At 35.4% G+C, this 20235-nt stretch overlaps 1 protein-coding gene and 1 pseudogene across 1 annotated transcript; one reads left to right on the top strand and one right to left on the bottom strand.

Moving 5' to 3' along the window:
- Positions 1-10916: 10916 nt before the first annotated feature.
- Positions 10917-11384, top strand: LOC146884346 (secreted RxLR effector protein 161 pseudogene; annotated as a pseudogene).
- Positions 11385-12703: 1319 nt separating this feature from the next.
- On the bottom strand, positions 12704-14570 carry LOC114193340 (7-deoxyloganetin glucosyltransferase-like). The gene is made up of 2 exons (XM_028083092.2): positions 13955-14570; positions 12704-13811 (listed from the first exon to the last, which is right to left on the bottom strand). Exons 1-2 carry the CDS (start codon positions 14460-14462, stop codon positions 12871-12873), a joined length of 1449 nt encoding a protein of 482 aa, XP_027938893.2. The 5' UTR covers positions 14463-14570; the 3' UTR covers positions 12704-12870.
- Between the last annotated feature and the right edge of the window lie 5665 nt (positions 14571-20235).

Below are 20235 nucleotides of genomic sequence, written 5' to 3'. Positions count from 1 at the left end.
TTTTACAAAAATTGGGAGTCAATTGAGATAAAAATTAAAATAAAGGGACCAAATTGAGAAAGTGGAAATCACACCTGACATATAAGTGACACGTGTCATTGTCATTACCACATCACTCTGTCACTATCATGTGGCACAATGATAGCTTGACACGTGACAATTTTTTTTTTAAATTCAAAAAAAAATTAACAAAATTAAAAAAAAAGTCAAAAAATTTAGGAACTGACACGTGACACCCCTTCTAACGGCATTACTGTACCATTAACGGAAGGGAGCAAATTGAGACAAAAAAAATTAGAGGGACCAAATTGAGATTTTGCCACGAAAATGGGGACCAAAGACATGATTAAACCTTAAAGATAATTAAAGGTTAATTTGTAAAAAAAATCGGTTTTCATTATTTAGGAATGAGGTTGATGGGAGTTATGGACGAAATAAGATGCAAAAGAGGAATGAGGAAAAGAAAACATGGAGTGGGGTGCAAAAGGAAATTGGCAAGGTGGTGTTGTTGGGCTACGGTGACGGATTTTAGAAATTGATAGTAACCACAACCCAATAATCATTATTGTTGTTATTAAGGATGATCCCAATCCAACTGCTATCGAGAATGAACCTACGAATGATGCGGGAGTTAGGCTCAAACGCTCACCAAACGTCCATCCAGTTGGGAGGATTACAAACACTAAATATTTATCAAATCTATTAGTAGACAACTATCATTCACCTAGTGAAATTTTTTATTACATTATGTTATTTTAGACTCTGTTACAACTCTGGTATAGTTCATCTTATATAAGAATTGTAATGCTGATATGAATGAAATAAGACATATAATTTAAGAATATCTTTCTCTCTTTCTTACTGGAGGAGTGATCCTGACCTCCAATTCAGGATTTCATTTAATCTTCACTTATCAATTTGGGGCTTCCTTTGATCTCTCCCATTACTCGTGCTCCTGACCAACAGGCACGTGCTCTTTCTCACCTTGAGGAAGCTATTGCCAAACTTACTCAGGCCTAAATTACCATCACCAATGATCAAAGATCCATCCACTTCGAACTTGACGATCTCACCCATTGTATCTCCACCCTTGAATGCCACTCTATCACCACCCAACATGTTGTGTTTTACCTTGATGATCCTAATCCTACCCTCAATTGGTACCAATGGTTGTATCGTAAAAATCAGATTTTGTCATGGCATCTTTGAATAATGTATCTTGAATAACCATTAACACAACCATAATGGAATTTTTCGTTTTTGTTCAATTATGGATAATTAAGGAAATTTAGAGTGAGTGAGAGAGGATAAATAAGGTGAAAAATAGAGAGCATTCTAATGAAACGGTCTGAAGTGTTTTGGAGAGCATAAGAATCACAATTAGAGAGATGGAGGGTTGTTGCGGAAGCAAGCCATTGTTGGTCAAAGGAAAGCTCTACAGTTATCAATCTTAAAGCGAGGAATCCAGGTTAGGGGAGTTCCTATTGGTTGTTTTAATCTTTAATTGTATGAAATCGTGATGTATCAATGGTTTAGGATTTCATTTTTCTGTTTTTATCAAAGTTTCATTCGGGTTTCTGGAATTTTCCAGAAATCGCCTGGCAGTCACGCGCAACCTGCTAGGCGACACAAGCTTCAGACCCACTTTTTCTGGGTTTTCTTCATGAACCGCCTGGCAGCAGAGGAGGATCCGCTAGGTGATGCGAACAGGGAAGCCAATTTTGGTTGATCTGGGTTTTCTTGTGTTTTCCGTGATGTTGTCATGATGATTTATATGCATGAATATGAAATTTATGGTGTATTTGACTGCAGGCAATGTTTATATGTTAAATGGATGTATATTGCATGAACTTGGGTAATTAGGGTTCCGTTGGAGTTGATGATGAATGAGTTTGAATTATGTAATTGATTGAATGTGTTGGTTTCATAGGAATAATGTTAATAAGAATATATCATGAACCCTATATAATGTGTACGCTTGAAATTAAGACTACTCGATGGTGCATGTAGAGTTTGGGATGTTGGGGCCATGAATATTACGGAAGGAATCTGGCTAATAAGGTTAACCTATAGTATGGATAATGGGGAATAATTAGTAAAAGAGTGAAATCAGGTTTTCTTCGGTCATAACTTAAGAATGAGTACAATTTGAATTAGGAAACTTGATATGAATTGTATGTATTAGAGAGCAGTAATAAGACACTACTTGTGGTGGATCCAACTGATTAGGGAATGGTTAATTGGGAACATGATGATAATTGATTTGTGTATGGATTATGTGCATGTATTGCTTGTTAGTCACAATTTGATGTATGGAATACTGTGGTTTGGCTAAGATTGAAGTAATGTGTGATTTGAGGTCCCTTAGGACCTGTTTAACATGTTAAAAACCAGTAGCATTGCGCTACTGGTATGGCGACTGGTGGCGTGGGGTGGACTGCCAGGCGATGGAGTCCCAAAATAGTGGCAGTGGCCACTGAACTTGCGTGGTGCTTGGCGGTAGGGTTGGTTCCGCCAGGCGGAATTGTGTAGCAGAAGCCCTGAATAGTGCGTGGTGCCTGGCAGCAAGGTTGGGGTCTGCCAGGCGGTGATGGAGCATTGAGACTACTGTATGGTGCTTGGCGCCTGGTGGTGTGAGATGCCCACCAGGCGGTCTGGAACTAAGTTCCACCTAGCGACACGAGAGGCGCGCCAGGCGATTTTGGTACAGAGTTGGTACGCGAGGAAGGATTTCTACACAGCTTTAGGTGATGTTCATGAGGCGATGCTTTGGCTGGGGGCCCAGTTACGAGTGTATCTTGTATTTGGGTAACACGTGGTCACTCTAGGCTATAGCCTGGTGGTTTAGGAAGTCCAGTGGAGTGTGGGAGATCGTGGCTCGTACGGTGAGGTTTCGGATGATTGCCCTCTTCAGTGCATCTGATATAGTTGTGGTAGTTTGGAAACAACTACGAACTTATGTTCGTTTTGGGGAACTTCACTTGGTGTCGCTTTGAGAGGTCGTGGCAAAGTTATTTCCACGTGTGGACTATCAGGTGGTGGCCAGTAGTCGGAGGGGCGAGTAGACACTCGTGCAACAAAGATCGATCATTGATTTCACCCAAAGGGTATAGAAATAATAGACGTCTAAATTAATTGTTGAAGGTTGAGGGACTGAGAAAAAGCGAAAATGATAACATGTGTTAGAGTTTTGATATTAAATTTTAATTCAGTTATGTTGTGTTTATTTTTGTTATTTGAGCTCACTCTATCTGGTGTGTTTGGCGATGATCATGTAATTTGTTACATGAGAGCAGAGGTTGATACAAGTGAGCGTGAGGATGTGTAGAGACGGAGTGAGGATCAACCATGGGACTGTTTACTAGTTTTAATATAGATTTTCTTTTGTAATACTTGTATGGATGGTTTGATTTTGTAATAATTAAATTCTTCAGTTTTATTTATTAATGACGCGATGATTTTGGAATTTAATTTTCCCGCGTTTTGGGAAAGCTGTTGAGAATAAATGAGGTTATTTTTATTATCTTTAATTTGTTTTATTTTAAATAAGTAATTTCCGGTTAGGACGTTACATTTTATGCTATCGAAAAATTTTTAAACACCCAATCCCCCCCCATTTTGGCTTAAATCACCATTTCAAACTTACAATTCCTTCCTTAATGATTAATTCTATCCAATCATTAGATTATTGATTGTGATTTTGAGATCTGACTGGAAAGTATTTCTGAAAATCTGATATGAACAATGATACTTGATGTATTGTGATGCTAGGAATATATTTCAATATTTCAATTGCTTATAACACTTAAATGTAATGTTGGATAGTTTGTTGAATATGTGAGGAATCAATATTCATGGAACTAATCTTATGAATTTTATATGCGAGGAATCAATATAAATGATTATTGAGTGTTGCATCCATATTGGTATTTTTAGATGCTATATGTTCACATTTATCTAGATTACAAACAAGTGAGATAGATAAAATTCAATCATAGCTTCTTTTTATTAAAATCCAAAGAATTCTTTTGAATTCACCCGTCAATTGGTTTAGGGTAAGTTAAAATACTTTTTAAGAGTGTTCCACAATTCCCAAATTTAAAAATACTAATTTAAGTAACATATGTGAAAACATATTCATTTAAGTCTGTTAGTCAACAAAAAACTTCAATAACTAGCTTTTCTTTACCAAACTACCACCACACATTTTCTAAGTTTGTTTTCTTGCGAACAAACATAAATTCATAGACTTAAAAGGTCTTTTTTTGCACTAGTGCTAAAGTCACGATTATTTTAGAATAAAAGGATTTTTCAACAATCTGTTGTGTTGTTTGAAAAGCTTAAGGAACATGAAATTGAAATGAATAGGCTGAATGAACAAGAGAGTAGTGAGAAAAAGGTAAATAACATTTGCTTGAAGTCAAGCACCTAGAAGAATGATATGTTAGATGAAGATGTGGCTAAGCTTGGTGAAAATGAAAATATAAATCTCCACTAACACAAAAAGGACCTATTACGTCAATCGTTTACATCCAAGCATAGTAGATCATACGTTAAAAATGTGCAGTAGCAATTTTGTAAATAATGTATAAAGATTTACGTCTCACCCCTTCAAGTCATACATAAATTTACATCTAATCTATAGAAGGACAAACGTAACACTGACAACGAAAAACGCAAACCCCATTACGAACACTATGCTCCATCCCTTGGTGAGTTTTTTTTTTCGTTTTTCTTCCTCTAATATGAACTCTACATCACTTTGCTCATGTTTCTCTTTCTTTTTCTCAGTTTTTGAACCCCATTCGAAGCTATAAGGAGTACTTTCAAACTTGTGTGAGGGGTTTTAGTTTCGAGATGTGAAAATATGACTCATAGCCACCACTTGCCGGCATGAAGGAGCTCTTTTTAGAGTTGTCGTCACTACTGCTGGTGTTTTTTGAGAACGAAAATGCGAGCCACTACAAACTTAAAACGTAACGTAGATGCACTACCTAACTCCTTATGTAAACCCGAATAAGCAATGGTTCATATTCAAGAGGAAGATGGAAAACTCATTAAACCACGCTAATTGTGTTCCATTTTTTGAAACGTTCAGTTGTTCTTATGTTGAGAAGGCAAAAAATTGTTGATGAAGAAGATATCTAGGCTGCAAACCACTTATGTCTGTTAGTTTAGCACCAAACGTAAATTTATGTCTAATACCTAACCTTAAACAGACATAAATAGCCGAAAATGCCAAACGTAAAAGGCCTTTTTTATGTTAGTGCTCTTAGTCAAGAAGTTTGGAAAGTTTCTGAAGAGAAAAAGTCATAAAGGTAGTCAAAGGAGGTACAATTCTAAATTAAATGAATCCAATAGTACTCCTTGTTACAATTATGAAAAACAAGGACACATCAAGATTATATTTCCAAACTTTAACCAAAACAAGGATAAAGGTGCTGACAAGAAATAGGAGAGCAAGTCCAAGGAGAAATGTGCATATATAGCTTGGAGGTACAATTCTAAATCAAATGAATCTAATAGTACTCCTAACTTTACTTGTTGCAATTGTGGAAAACAGGGACACACCAAAATTATGTGTCCAAACTTTAACCAAAACAAGGATAAAGGTGTTGACAAGAAATATGAAAGCAAGTCCAAGGATAAATGTGCATATATAGCTTGGGGGGATAATGATGATTAAACAAGTAGTTCATCACAAGGAGAAAGTAAGGAGGTAAACTTGTGTCTCATTGTTGTTTATGAATGACCATCCTAAAGTCAAATAAGTTCTCTGTCCTCAAAAGAAAAGAGTGATTATTATCAACTATTGTATGCTTTTAAGGAATTTCATGATGAAGCAAATATGATTGCTATAAAAAATAATTGGTTAAAAGGATTAAATAATTCGTTAACAAAATTAATTAGCTAGAAAAAGAATTAACTGTATTAAAAGAGGATTTTGAATATTTAGATCTAATTTTCAAAAATTCAACGTGTGATTGTGAAAATCAATTGATTTCAAAACCCCGTAAAACATGCACTACTTAAGAAAATACAGTGAACTACATTTTGAAAACTTGCGCAAGGTTCACTAAAGGAAAAACAAATTAGAAGCTATTCTTGGCTCTCAAGATTGCATTTTTGGAAAAGCTGGAATTGGCTACAATTCCTTTTTGTGAAAAAAAAAGTTAAGAAGTTTATAAAATACTTTTTCACAAGCAAATCAAGTGATATGACTTTAATAGCTTGCAATCATTGTACGAGAAAATGTCATGTTTTGAAAAATTACAATTCAAGAAAGTTTGATGTACTTAATAGATATTTGAAATGGATCAAAAGAACCAAATAGTGTTGGACCAATCTATTAAGGGTACCATATAATACTATTTTTTTTGTAGGTGTTAAAAAGTGATAAGAAGGATTTGCGATACTTAGATAGTGGGTGTTCTAGGAACATGACTGATGATCAAGAAAAATTTGCAAAATTGATATTAAAGAATGAAGAGCTCGTGACTTATGTAGATAACAACAAAGGAAGAATTTTGGGAACATGAATCATAAGCAATGGATCTTCATTCAATATCAAATATGTTCTCCTTGTCGAGTGTTTAAATCTAATAAGTATAAGCCAATTTTGATTTCTATTTTTTTCTTTTATCTCTTTGATTTCTCATCTAGTTATTCTAGTCCTTACCTCCCTTTTCGCTTTCTTTTATTTCATAGTTCTTCTCTTGAGAGTTTTGACAAATTTCATTCCTTGAATCTCAAGGTGTTGTGTGTACCAATCTTTTCTTATCTCATTTCTGGTTAGCTTGATTTTTCTTATATTTGTATAGAAGTTGTTTTCATTCTATTTGTTGAATTCATATTACCATTAAAAATGCATTTCTTTTGTCCGGTTTTGTTTTTTGGTATTTTTTTTAATCTATGGGTTTCAAGAGTTTTTTTTTGCATATATTTTGATGAGAAAAATGAAATTTTTTCTTGGATTTAATTGTAAAACTATTAACTAAGTTTTTTGTTGACAATGGAGATGAATCTATAATGAAATAAGCAATGAGCGCGGGTTAGAATTCGAAAATAGTGTAAAAGTTAAATAAAATTAAGTATGATAATTAATAGATAATTTTACATAAAGAAAAGCTCAAAAAATAAATTTCAAATTAAATGTCTCATTCTTAAGTTTTCTTTAAGTCTCCAAAACCCTTGAGTCATCTTCGACTCTGATATCATATTAAAATGTAAATTTAAAACTTAATTCAATCTTACACCAATGACTTTTAAACTTGTAAAGTGAAGTTTGTACCTATGTATTGTTAGGAAGTTAAGTCAAATACTTGTTAAGGCTATTAGTTTAAAAAGGCAACTCTTACTTTTTCTGTTGCATTCGTTTTCTCTCTGTAGTGTGCTACTATATAAAGCACAGTAGTCTTTGTGTATGAAAACAATTCCTTTTTGAATATTCATTCATCACTTTAAACCATGTTGTGCATTCTCTACTGCGTAAAAAGTTAACAATGATATCAGGAGCAAGGTTCCGATAAAACCTGTGAAGAGTTACAAAGAGCCAGTACGTGTCGTAAAGTTGTCTTGAATAGTACTCCGGATAGAGGAGTGATTCTTTGGTGAAGAAGAATGGTTTCTTGCTCAATCAAGAAAACCCATAGAAGAACCTCATGTGAAGGGGTACTATTAGGTGGATCTACAGAAGAATGGCTGGAATGAGGAGTATTATACAGGGGGGCTTGCCAGTATTTGACGACAACATGTTTGATGAATGGAAGATCAAGATGCTGCTAATTTTTGGGTTTCAAGATGGTGCATAAATTATCCAAAAAGGTGTAGGTGAGCTAAGCAACAAGGCATCTAAGGAAGAAAAAGCACTTCAAGCAACAGTAGAAGCTCGATAGCAAGGCATGGTTCCTGTTGTATCAATGTGTAAGCTCCAATATCTTTAACAAGATCTGCAAGGCAAGTACTGCCAAAGAAGTGTGGGAGATCTTGGAAAAGACTTATGGGGTTGGAGACAAACACAAGAAAGTAAAGTTGCAAGCCCTACGAAGGAGGTTCAAATTTCTGATGATGGAAGAAAATGAAACGGTTGCAGAATATTTTGATAAGATTAAAGGATTGGTAAATGCTATGAAAATGTGTAATGAGAAGGTCTCTGATCAGCATGTGGTGCATAAGGTTTTGCAGTCCCTACCACTGAGGTTCGATCACCTAGTGATAACAATCGAGGAGACCAAAGATCTTGAAACTTTGGAGATGGAGGAACTTCAGCACTCACTGGAAGCGCATGAGTACAGGTTGAGTGAAAGAAAATGTATTCAAGAACAATATTTACAAGTGAGGTCCATGCTGAAAGGTAAGCCCAAAGGAGTGAAGAATTGGAAGGAGTAGAATCAAGAATCTGATTTTGTAGAACCCGTAAAAGGGAAGAAGCAAAATACAGATGGAGACAAACCCTAGAAATTTGACAAGAAGAAAGTGAGGTGTTACATTTGTCAAAAGCTGGGGCATTTTGATCGTGAATGAAGAAATGGAGAAGGGTAAAAAAACAAGTCCACCAACCACGCAAATCTTGCCCAAGAAGATTCAGACTCAGAAGCGGTTGTTCTGGTGGTAAAGATCGATAAGGAAGTAGTAGAAGAACCATCCTGGTATCTTGACTCAGGGTGTTCAACACACATGACGGGAAAAAAGGACTGGTTTGTTAAAATGAGTGAATCAACCTATGGCCAGATCTGATTTACAGACAACAGCAACCTATCAGTAGAAGGCATGGGAAGAGTGGTGTTAAGTGCTGATAAGAAGAGTCATGGTAGAACACGTGTTATATGTACCAGCCTGAAGACTAATTTGTTAAGCCAGGGCAAGCTACTGTAGAAGGGGTATCATATTACCATGAAACATAATAGGTTAAGCATGTTTGATCATCAAGAACATATTATTTTACAGGCAGATCTGTGCCAAAACAAAACTTTTCGTGTTGGGATGAATGCACTAAAGCATCATTGCTTCGCTGTTTCAACAAGCAAGGCAGAATGGACTTGGCATTATAGGTATGGGCATCTAAACTTCAAAGATTTATTTCTATTGAAGAATCAGAACATGGTTGAAGGACTACCAAAGTTGGAGGCTCCTAGAGATTTATGCAAGAAGTGTGTTGAGTGTAAGCAAACCAAAAGAAGTTTCTGGAAGTTCGTGCCTCAAAGAGCTATAGAAAAATTGGATCTGATTTATTCAGACATACGCAGTCCTATCCAAGTGGAAACGTATGGTGGGAGTAGATATATCATTACGTTCATTGATGATCTATCTCGCAAGATGTGGGTGTACTTGCTAAAAAGGAAGAATGAGGCACTCCTGGTGTTTAAGAAATTCAAATATCTGGTGGAAAAATAGAGCGGAAGGGCTCTCAAGGTCTTAAGAACAGACGAAGGAGGAGAGTATACCTCAAAAGATTTTCAGGATTTTTGTGATGAAGTTGGGATTGAGCATGAGATCACACCTCCATACACCCCCCCCCCCCCCAAAACAATGGTGTTGCTGAGAGAAGGAATATGACTATCATGAACATGGTTAGGTGCATGTTAAAGAGTAAGAACCTGCCAAAGGAATTGTGGGGAGAGGCAGCTTTAACAACATCCTATGTGTTGAATCGTTCTCCTACAAAGAGGCTGAAAGGAATTACACCAAAAGAGGCTTGGAGTGGGACAAGGCCAAGTGTTGCCCACTTGAGGATTTTCGGGTCTCTTTGCTTCAAGCACATACCTGACCAATATAGGAGTAAATTGGATGACAAAGGGATACGTCTGATTTTTATTGGTTTCCACTCAACAGGAGGCTACAAATTGTGGGATCCTGTAAATAACCAGGTTCATATAAGTAGGGATGTGGTAGTTGATGAAACCTCTGCTTGGATTGGGAAGCAAAATCACAATAATAAAATTTCCTAGCCCACAATCGTGATAGAGGAAGAGAATACTGATGTGGTTCATGCTGATCAGGATGCACGTGTAAGGAGGTCATCAAGAATCATCCAAAAACCTGCACATTTGAATGATTATGAGGTATTGCACGATGTTGATATAACAACAGATGGCAATTTAGTCCACTTTGCTTTAATTGTAGAATCTGAACTTGTGAACTTTGATGAGGCTACAACAGATAACAATTGGTGAAAAGCTATTAAGGAAGAGATATCATCAATTGAAAGGAATCAAACTTGGGATTTGGTTGAACTTCCATCTAGGAAGAAACCTATTGATCTAAAATGGGTCTACAAGGTGAAAATGAATCCAAAAGGGGAGATAATGAGATACAAAGCTAGATTGGTTGTGAAAGGTTTCCTACAAAAACCAGGGGTGGATTATGGAGAAGCCTTTTCCCCAGTAGCAAGAATAGAGACAGTCTTAGTCGTGGTAGCACTAGCTGTTTTCTTCTCATGGTCAATGCACCAACTGAATGTCAATGCAGCGTTTTTGAATGGCTTTCTGGAGGAAGATGTATATGTAAGACAATTAGTGGGTTTTATTGTGAAAGGAGGGGAGGAGAAAGTCTATAAGTTGAAAAAAGCCCTATATGATTTGAAACAAGCTCCTAGAGCTTGGAATCAAAGAATAGACCAGTTCCTTAGGCTCACTGGGTTTAGCAGGTGCAATTTAGAACATGGAGTATACATGAGAAGTCAGTCTGGTGATTCTGTCTCTAACAAGTTGATCGTGTTGCTATATGTTGATTACCTGTTGGTAACCGGAGGCAACGACGAGGATATTACTCACTTCAAACAGCAAATGTTAGATGAGTTTGAAATGAGTGATATAGGTGAGCTCAAATATTTCCTTGGTATTGAATTCACTAACATAAAGCATGGTATTATAATGCATCAAACAAAGTACACACAAGACCTACTGAAATGATTTCGAATGGAGAATAGCAATCCTGCAGTCACACCTGCAGAAGTTGGGCTGAAGCTGAAATCTGCACCTGATGAAGAATTTGTTAATGCTACAGATTGTAGGAGAATGGTTGGGATTTTGAGATACTTATGCAATTCCAGACCAGATTTAAGCTTTAATGTTGGGTTAATAAGTAGACACATGCAAGATCCAAAGGAGTCACACATGTGTGCTACCAAGATGATTCTTAGGTACTTACAAGGGACAATGGGCTGTGGGATTCTGTTCCCACATGGAAAAGCTAATTCAGACTTGGAGTTAGTGGGATATTCAGATTCTGATTGGTGTGGTGATAGGAGTGATAGGAAGAGCAATGTAGGATACATTTTCTTTCTTGGAGGAGCTCCAATCTCATGGAACTCAACTAAGGAACAAGTGGTGGCTTTGTCTTCCTGTGAGGCTGAGTATGTTGCAGCTTCAGAAGCTTGCTGTTAAGCAATATGGCTGGAAACGTTCTTGAAGGAATTGAAGGTGGAACTCTCAAGCAAAGCTAGGTTGATGATAGATAACAAATCTGCGATTCATCTGGCAAAGCATCCTACATCGCACGGGAGGAGCAAGCATATCGAAACACGATTCCATACGTGATCAAGTATGCAATGAAAAACTCAAAGTTTAGCATTGTGCATCTGAGTTGCGGTTGGCATTGTGAATATCAAAGCTAGTTTGACTTAAGGAGGAGTGTTAGGAAGTTAAGTCAAATACTTGTGAGGGTTGTTAGTTTTAAAAAAAGCAACTATCAGTTTTTCTTCTGTTGTATTCGTTTTCTCTCTGTAGTATGCTACTATATAAAGCATCATAGTCTTTGTGTATGAAAACAATTCCTTTTTGAATATTCATTCATCACTTTAAACCCTATTGTGCATTCTTTGCTGCGTAAAAAGTTAACATGTATAACTACCAAATCGTCTTATCTCTCGTCTGTTTAAAATCTCCAATATATGTCATTGTCATTATTGAGGAGGAAGAAAAAAAAGGCTTTCAGGATGTGGGTGGTCTGGAACGTGGGTTTAATGGGTGGAGGTGTAGAAGGTGCGTTGTGCGACTTTGGTGGCAGCGAGGATAAGGAACATGATAAGTGAAGAAAAAAGAGGTAGGGATTTATGAAAATTATCATGAAGATGGATGGAGGTCTATGTGATTTCTCGTGTGTGGGTTGAGGAGGAAGATGCTGTCGTGGGAGTGGGAGATGGTGACAGTGGAAGAGTAGAGATGGAGGTGATGGTGGCAGAGTGGAAATGGTGATGCTGAGAATATCTTTCGGCATTATTCAAAATTCGTTATAAAAATTGAGATACGGAATAATTTTTTTATCTTTTTATTATAATTTTAATAAAAAATAAATTGAAGTTTATAGATTTTATAGAATACAGAAAAAAAAAAAAAAAAGAGCAGAAGAAAAAACAACCAAGAGTTTGATGTGGCCCAACACATCCACGACACTTAGACTCACATTATACCCCAACGTCAAGGCGACCATCTAACATATCTTCTTTTTTATAAGATTATATGACATAACAAAAGAGCCCTCTCACGAATGAAAAAGATATTATATATATATATATATATATATATATATATATATATATATATATATATATATATATATATATTGTTTTGCTTTTTTCTTTCATATGAAAATAAAAATATATATTGTGAAATGTTTCATATGTCAGAAACCCGTTTCTAGTTTGAAGTTTTAAATAAGGAAAGTAAAGTTGTTACCACAAAAACCAAATGGACTCCAAACAGCAGAACTGGAAATCACAGTAGAATAATCACTGATCAGAATTAAGAAGCATAAAAAATGCAAAAGAAGGAAGGGAAATGAAAAGGAGTTACAACCAAGAAAAGTGAAAGGAGTAAATAGACATGGTGGTATGGTGAAAGAGTAAGTTAAAATATTTGAAATGTTCTTACACTAGTTTTTAACACTTTCGCCCACAAGAACTTGACGAATCAAATTCTCTAAATTAAGAAACGAAGATCCATAAGGACCAGAACTAGCACTTACAGCCAAATCCTTCCATTGCATAGCTTTCTCCTTCATCTCTCTACCCTTTTCACCATCCACCAACTCCCTCACAAGGCTCTCTATTTTGTCTCTCTTAACATCTTCAATCTCCAACCCAATCCCCCAATCTTTGCAGCAGAACCTGCAATTCGTTTGTTGCTCCGCAAAGAAAGGCCAACATATCATTGGCACACCTCCACACACACTTTCCAAAGTTGAATTCCAACCACTGTGCGTCAAAAATCCCCCAATAGCTGGGTGAGCCAACACTTGTTCTTGGGGGCACCAACTAGATAACAGGCCTCTGTCTTTGGTTTGTTCCACAAACCCAGGAGGCAGAACAACGTTTTCACCCCCGACAACATCGGGTCTTATCACCCACAAAAAACTCTTGTTGCTGCTAGCAAGTCCCCATGCAAATTCATTTAGCTGTTCACTTGTCATAACCGTGATGCTCCCAAAGTTCACGTAAACAACACTGTTGGGCTCTCTGGTGTCAAGCCACTCCACACACTCAAACTCCTCCTTCCAAAGATTGGACCTAATCGCATTCAAGTCTTCATCATCGATATCCTTCACCAGTAAATTCAAAGGACCTATGGAATAAACAGGAGGCAAAATAGATGATAATGCCTCCAAAACATCATGCTCCATAGCATCAAACGTGTTCAGAATGATTGCAGAAGCTTCTCGAGCCCTCCCGCACTCCCACCGTAGGAACTCAATCATAAAATCGTCTGAATCTGTGGTCCTAATGAAACTGGGAAAATCCCTCAATCGAATTTCCTTGATTCCTGGTATACAATCGATTGTAGTCTCCAAGTACCCATTCGTGAGAGAACTTGAGTCTACATGTTGGACGCAAAAGGGTTCAACTTATTAAACTTATACAAACTATTACACCAAAAAGTCATATGTATAAGGTAAATTCTCATGTTCCAAAGTACCAAACAGTTTGTAATTGAGACAGAAATCAAACTAATTGAATTACCTTTGAGGGGTATTATGCCCTTTTGAATAAGTTGTTCAAATTGCACATAACACAAGAACCCACATGCACTAGGGGTCCAAAACAGCGCCAGTGGGACACCCAATTGTTCAGCAGCATCAAGAGTGAAACTCATGACACCATCAGCAACTATGCAAGTAACTGGAGGGGCATCTGAACTATTGATTTTAGCGAGCAGGTTATTCAAGTGAGGCAAGCAAGTTCTTCTAGTGGAGTCACACAGGGAAGGTATATCCTGTGTCGCATCCACAGCAGGCTCTGGTAGACCATCCGGAATGGTTTCAAAGCGAAATGAAGAGAGACCCTTGAGAGAATCAGGACCTCTGGATTTGAGAAGGCGTTTGTGGGTATACTCAGTGTTGACGAAGGTGATGTGAAAACCTTTGAAGTGAAGGAGTTTTGCTAGTTTTAGCATTGGGTTTATGTGGCCTTGCGTTGGGTGTGGTACGCATACGGCATGGGGCTTATTGATTGTGGCTGAAGAAGCCATGTTTGATTTCTCCTCCAAGGGGAAGAATATGCAAGTGCGTGTAACAACACTTCCACGGACTCTGCTATCAAAGGCTAATTTTCAAAGGAAAAGGGCGAAGAAAATTACTGCACACTCGGTCTATTGGATATTTAAAGATAATCTTTGACATGTAAAGTAAACGACAACAAAAAAGGAACAGTTTTATTAAGAGGACCGTTGATAAATTTTGTTAAGTTATTTAGAATAATGAGTTGTTCATAGATCACTATCTTTTGTTGAATTAAATTTTGCTAAGTTTTGACTTTAGAATTCTATTCAAAAGTGAAGACTTTATCGACTTCGGGCATTACAATATGTCCTCATTTCCCTCCCGCAAACAATTCGATTATAGAAAATGTCTTCATTCAAATGCTATGGATGCGAGTAATACATTGAGTATAGAAACGAGATAAGTATGTATATATTTGTCTCATTCCCATCTTATACACATTCCAATATCTATCTTCATATCGATTTAAACATTAGGGCAATGACGAGCTTGGATGTCGATTATTTTCGTTGTTATATTCCGAGTTTACAATCGGATCATATCTAAGCATAGTAAAAATAGGAGGGTTTAGGCCTCGTTCTTATAACTGAAGTCTATACTTCAAGAATAGGCTCTAATTGTTAAAACAAGGTTTAATCACACGGAAGATTCTTATTTTCGTTACGAAATCTCAATTAGGTCTTCAACTTCTAAATTATCTCAATTGGGTCTTATTTTTTGAAAATTTGTTTGAATTTAGCCCTTTCTGTTAGGGCATCATTGATGATGTTAACTGTGTGCCACGTGTTAGCTCATGATTTTTTTATTTTTTTTAAAAAAATTTAAAATCTTTTTTTTTATTTTTTTTTACTTTTATTTTCTTAAAAAAACAGTTGACACATGTCAAAATAGGATTTTACCACGTGTCAACTTTTAATTTTTTTTTTACTTTTTTTTCCTAAAAAAATAGTTGACACTTGTAGGGTTTTGCCATGTGTCAACTTGTAGTTTTTTTAAACTTTTTATTTTATTTTTATTTTTTTAATTTTTATTTTTTTTTAAAAAAAAGCTGCCACGTCTCAAATTATAATTCTCTCACATGTTAATTATTTATGTAAAAAATTTTGATTTGGTCCCTGTATTTGTTATTTTGCTCAATTTAGTTCTATTTTCTTTTTAAACTAGATTCATTTCATCTTTTTCAAATTGAGACTAAATTTAACTTTAATATAAATATTATAATTATCTTTTCACTATTTAAACACCGTTAGTGAAAATGACCAAATTGAACAAAACTTGATGAAAATGAGGACCTAATTGAACACAAAACAAAAATGGAAACCAAATTGAATAAAAACAACAAGAATAGGAACCAAATGTATATTTAAGCCTATATCTTATTTTTGTAGTGAGAACCAAAATCTCTCCTAAATTACAAGATCGTTAATTTCTTATTAAATATATATTGAAAAAAATTAAATTAAAAAATTTAAATTACTAACTAAATTATCTTTTAGAGGTCAGTACGTAATAATCATCAAAAAATAATTTATTTTCAAAGATAGTTAGGAAATAAAAGGAAAAAAATTGTATATTGACAAAGATTCTAACTTAAAAAATAATCATGACAAACATTCCATATCATTTGCTATCTTAAGTTTTACATAAAGCTCAATTCTTAATTAGTGTACTTGAAAATGAAAAATAATGTTAACCCCACATGATTAACAAAATCATAAAAATATAAAACAAATTGTTAATATGTTTGAAAATTTAATTAGTGGATTAAAAGGTAAATTTTTAAAATAGAAACTAAATGAGTAATTCAACAAGAATATTATAAAAGAAAAATAATTTACTAATAGGGTATAGAAGAAAAATTATGAGAATTCAAAATATATATATATATATATAAGTTTTTTTTTAATACTAAATGATTTTATTATGTTGTTAGATTAAAACAGAAAAGTTGTGAATAAGGGAAGGGGCCTTCTTCTAATTTTACTAACCTAAGAAAAACAATCTACCCAAAGAGTCTTTTTTTTTTCTCTTCTCTACTTCTTTTAGAGGCAAATACCCTGTATCATCTTGTTTTAAGATTGAAGCAATTAAGAAATCTCTCCATCTTTATCATTTGCTACTACTAATACATCTTTAGTTAAGAGTAATATGCTCTTTTCTAGAAACTAAGTGAATTTCTAATGCATTAAATTTCCTAGGTTGCATGTGATTTTTCGGTGTTCTAGATGAACCCTCATTTCATGATGGTAATGTAATTGCAATCCGATCATCATTAGGGTTTTGTTGTGTTCATAGGTCAAACTTAAATAATGTGGTGGTGTTTGCAAAGAACATTGGTGGACTCCTTCTCCTTGGTAAGAAGAGTTAATCATTTAGAAATTGTTAATTTTCCTGAAAAGTTGAATCTTTGTTTTAAGAATGTGAATGAGTTGTATAATGACTTGTGTTATGATGAAATATCTATGCAAGAATGTTATTATGTAAAATTGATAAAGAGATTGAGATAATGATAGTTAATGTGTCTTGTTATTATGTATTGTGTTATATTGCTTGAACTTGAGTTGTCAAACCTTAGATTTAAAGAAGGGAATTAAATGTGTATGATTTGTGTGCCTAATATATGAGAAGAAATAGGTATCTTGTAAGAGACCAATTGTAGCTTTAGACATGAAATTTGACAAACTGGTTTTGTGTAGGGGTGTCAAAGTGAGCCAACCTGGTACACGAGTTGGCTCACCACGGGTTGGGCTAAAGAAGGACTAGCTCAATCTGGCTCACTTTTTGGTGAGCCAAAAATTTTGCAACACAGCCTGACCCACCATGGATTGATGGGTTTGTGAGTTGGCTCCCTTACGAGTGTTTTTTTTGCAATTTATTTTATATCTTTATTACATTACAATGAGAGCAAATTGAATTAGTTTATTTTTTATAATAGTGGAATCAAAGTGTTCACCTAATTCTCGAAATATTACTATAAAGATAATAATTAAAGATTAAAGTATCAACATATATAACTTGACAAACAAATTAATTAAATATTCAAACTATTCAAATATTATTAAACAACATTCTAACATTTAAAAATATAAAATTACGAACATATATAAGTAAATAATTATAACAAACAAATTTTAAAAAAAATGGAAAAAAATGTTGGTGGGTTAAGTGGGTCAACTCGCCTTCAACCTGGCTCGAACCCATTTAACCTGTGGGTTAAGTGAGCCGGGTTCAATTCAACCCACTTTTGAAAAAACTGAATTTTTCTTAACTCAACCCGGCTCGAATCCATGGTGAGTCGGGTTGGCTCACGGGTTGGAACCTATTTTGATATTTCTAATTTTGTGAGTACCATCGGGTATACTGCCTTGTTTTGAGCGTTGCTGAAGAAATTTTAGGAAGAACAACCTTTTTCTTGCTACCATCAAGTAAGCTTGGTGTGTCGCTAGGCACTAGAGTTATAGAGGTAATGGCACTAGGGGTGGCAACTCAGGGTTGAGCAGTGTTCTGGCATAGAACTCCAATGGAAAGTGGCGTCAAACGGCGAAGGATGGCACTAGGTGCAATTTTGACAGTAAGCCATTGTCTTTTTTGTACTAGGCGACCCATACTTACCATTGGGTAGTACTTTGATAAAGAGCTCTTTGTTTGTGGGTGTTGGGCATCAGGGTAGGTGCGGTAGGCAACATTTCAAACCTAAACTTTTATTAAATGATTAAGTTAGTGTTTTTCTTAATAATCTATAGGTAAGTTCCAGTAGCTATTTTCATGGGAAAATACTACTCCTTAATGTGTCAAAGTGTATTGAAGGGTACTTTGGAGGTGAAATTGTATTAACTCAACTAATATCTAACTCACATATAGTATGATATATAGGTAATGTGAGTCGAAGGAGGTTTAACATGGCAGACAATATGATCTAAGAGAGGATCATACTTATGGAGTTAGTGGGGTTAACCCTATCATGGCTTAGTAAGGGACATTGGTCCTAAGCGTTGGAACGCTATTAGAGAATTGTGACTCATCATCACAGGTGCAGAGTTTAACGAATCCATTCAAGGCTTATGAAAGCTATATATTTCAAAAAAAAAATAACCAAAAGAAATTAAATTGTTCAAAATTAATCATTTACAATCTAGACATCAATAACTTCTTTTAGGCAATCTAAAGTTGAAAGTCTATATCAAGAAACAAAATTTTTGCTTGGTCAACAATGTCAAATCCATCCTTGAAATAACAATGAGCCATGGGCAAGAATGTTTTTATGAACATTAAAAAGTACAAAATGTTATATTAAGGTCGTTGTGCACCTTGATAGTTAGTTCTTTTTGAAGGCCTAACATTGTTTGGGTTTATGATAGGAGATATATTATTTGAGTTGATAATTATAAACTATTTAGCCTTACGCTCTATACAATGGTAAGGTTAAAGGGGTTGTGTGATGTTATGCTCAATTTTATTGGGATTCAGATTGGTAAAATTCGGATAGCCTTGATGAACATTGACGAAATGTTTCACAGAGGATGCGAAAAGTTGGACAGTTAAAACGACAAAAAATCAAAGGGAGGAATTAAAGATGTTAAGTAGAAGTAAAGGAGGAAGAGGCTAAGAGGTAAAAAAATTAGTAATAAAGGGTACTAAATACTAGAAAGAAGGGAAATCACTTATTGTATGCTTTAGTAGATCAAATTTTAGTCTTTTTGACCAAAACAAGTTGGTAGTTATAGTTAAATGAATATATCAAATGGGACTCACTTTTGGTCCAAATGTGGACAAAAGAGGTAAGGATTCTAATTTAATTTTTTTTTGTGTTGTGATTTTACTAAGCGACAATGAGCAAGACAATGTAATATCTATGATGATGAAGAAGATTGTGTCATGATGGTAGACGAGTGATAATGAGAAAGCTTATTTGTTGGTAGAGATTCGTATCTCGCCCACGTTCTAGTGAGATATATTTATTTTTTTCTTTTTTTTTCTATTTTGGGACCTTCTTTTCCTAGGTCATCTTCTTTCAACATCATTTCTTCTTTCTCAATTTTGTTTTTCTAAAATTTTAATCATTCTATTATTGGAAGAGGCACTATTGAACATTATATAATTTTAAAACGGTATGTAACCTTTTTAAATGATAAAATGACGATAAAATGGGCAATTAAAATTATATAGCTTTATGGTGTGTTTGGATGAGGCAATTCAAGAGGGTGATTTTTTTATTTGGAGAAGTTGAAATTCTTTGTAATGAAATTATTTGGATAGAGAAATTACAAAGCATTTAAAATGCATGGACTTTTTTGAAGTATTTCAATTAGGTATATTAGAAGAAATTCAAATACCATAAAAAGGAGGAATTTGAAATTCTTCTTACTCAACCTCACACTCTGGACTCAATCCCAAACAGACCCAACAAACCCGACAACCATGATAGGCTGGGCTGGCCATACGATCCAAACGGATCAGACCGACCTGATGATACAAACGGGTCAAGCAGGCCCAACAACCTAGACCGGTCGGGTGAGCCCGATGACCAAGAGGACTAGGTGACCTAATGACACATACGAGTCGGGCGGGCTTGACAACTCAAATAGGTCGATCAAGCCCGACAACCCACACCGTTCGGGCGGGTCTGACAACCAAGATGTGTCGAGCTGGCCCAACGACCCAAATAGACTAGGCTGGCCTGACGACATAAATGGGTCGACCAACTACACAAACTTGTCGATTGTGCCTGATGACACAAACGGG

This window comes from Vigna unguiculata, chromosome 8, assembly GCF_037176805.1.
Source record: "Vigna unguiculata cultivar grain cowpea cultivar isolate G323 ecotype 2 chromosome 8, ASM3717680v1, whole genome shotgun sequence".
Taxonomy (NCBI): Eukaryota; Viridiplantae; Streptophyta; class Magnoliopsida; order Fabales; family Fabaceae; genus Vigna; species Vigna unguiculata.
This window is presented reverse-complemented; position numbering and strand designations above follow the sequence as displayed.

What these genes read in the sequence shown, in the direction of transcription:
- LOC114193340 (XM_028083092.2), bottom strand. Translation starts at nt 14,462, where the DNA reads ATGGCTTCTTCAGCCACAATCAATAAGCCCCATGCCGTATGCGTACCA. An exon ending in GGGCATAATACCCCTCAAAG is followed by an intron (nt 13,812 to 13,954) that starts GTAATTCAATTA and finishes TCCAACATGTAG; the next exon opens with ACTCAAGTTCTCTCACGAAT.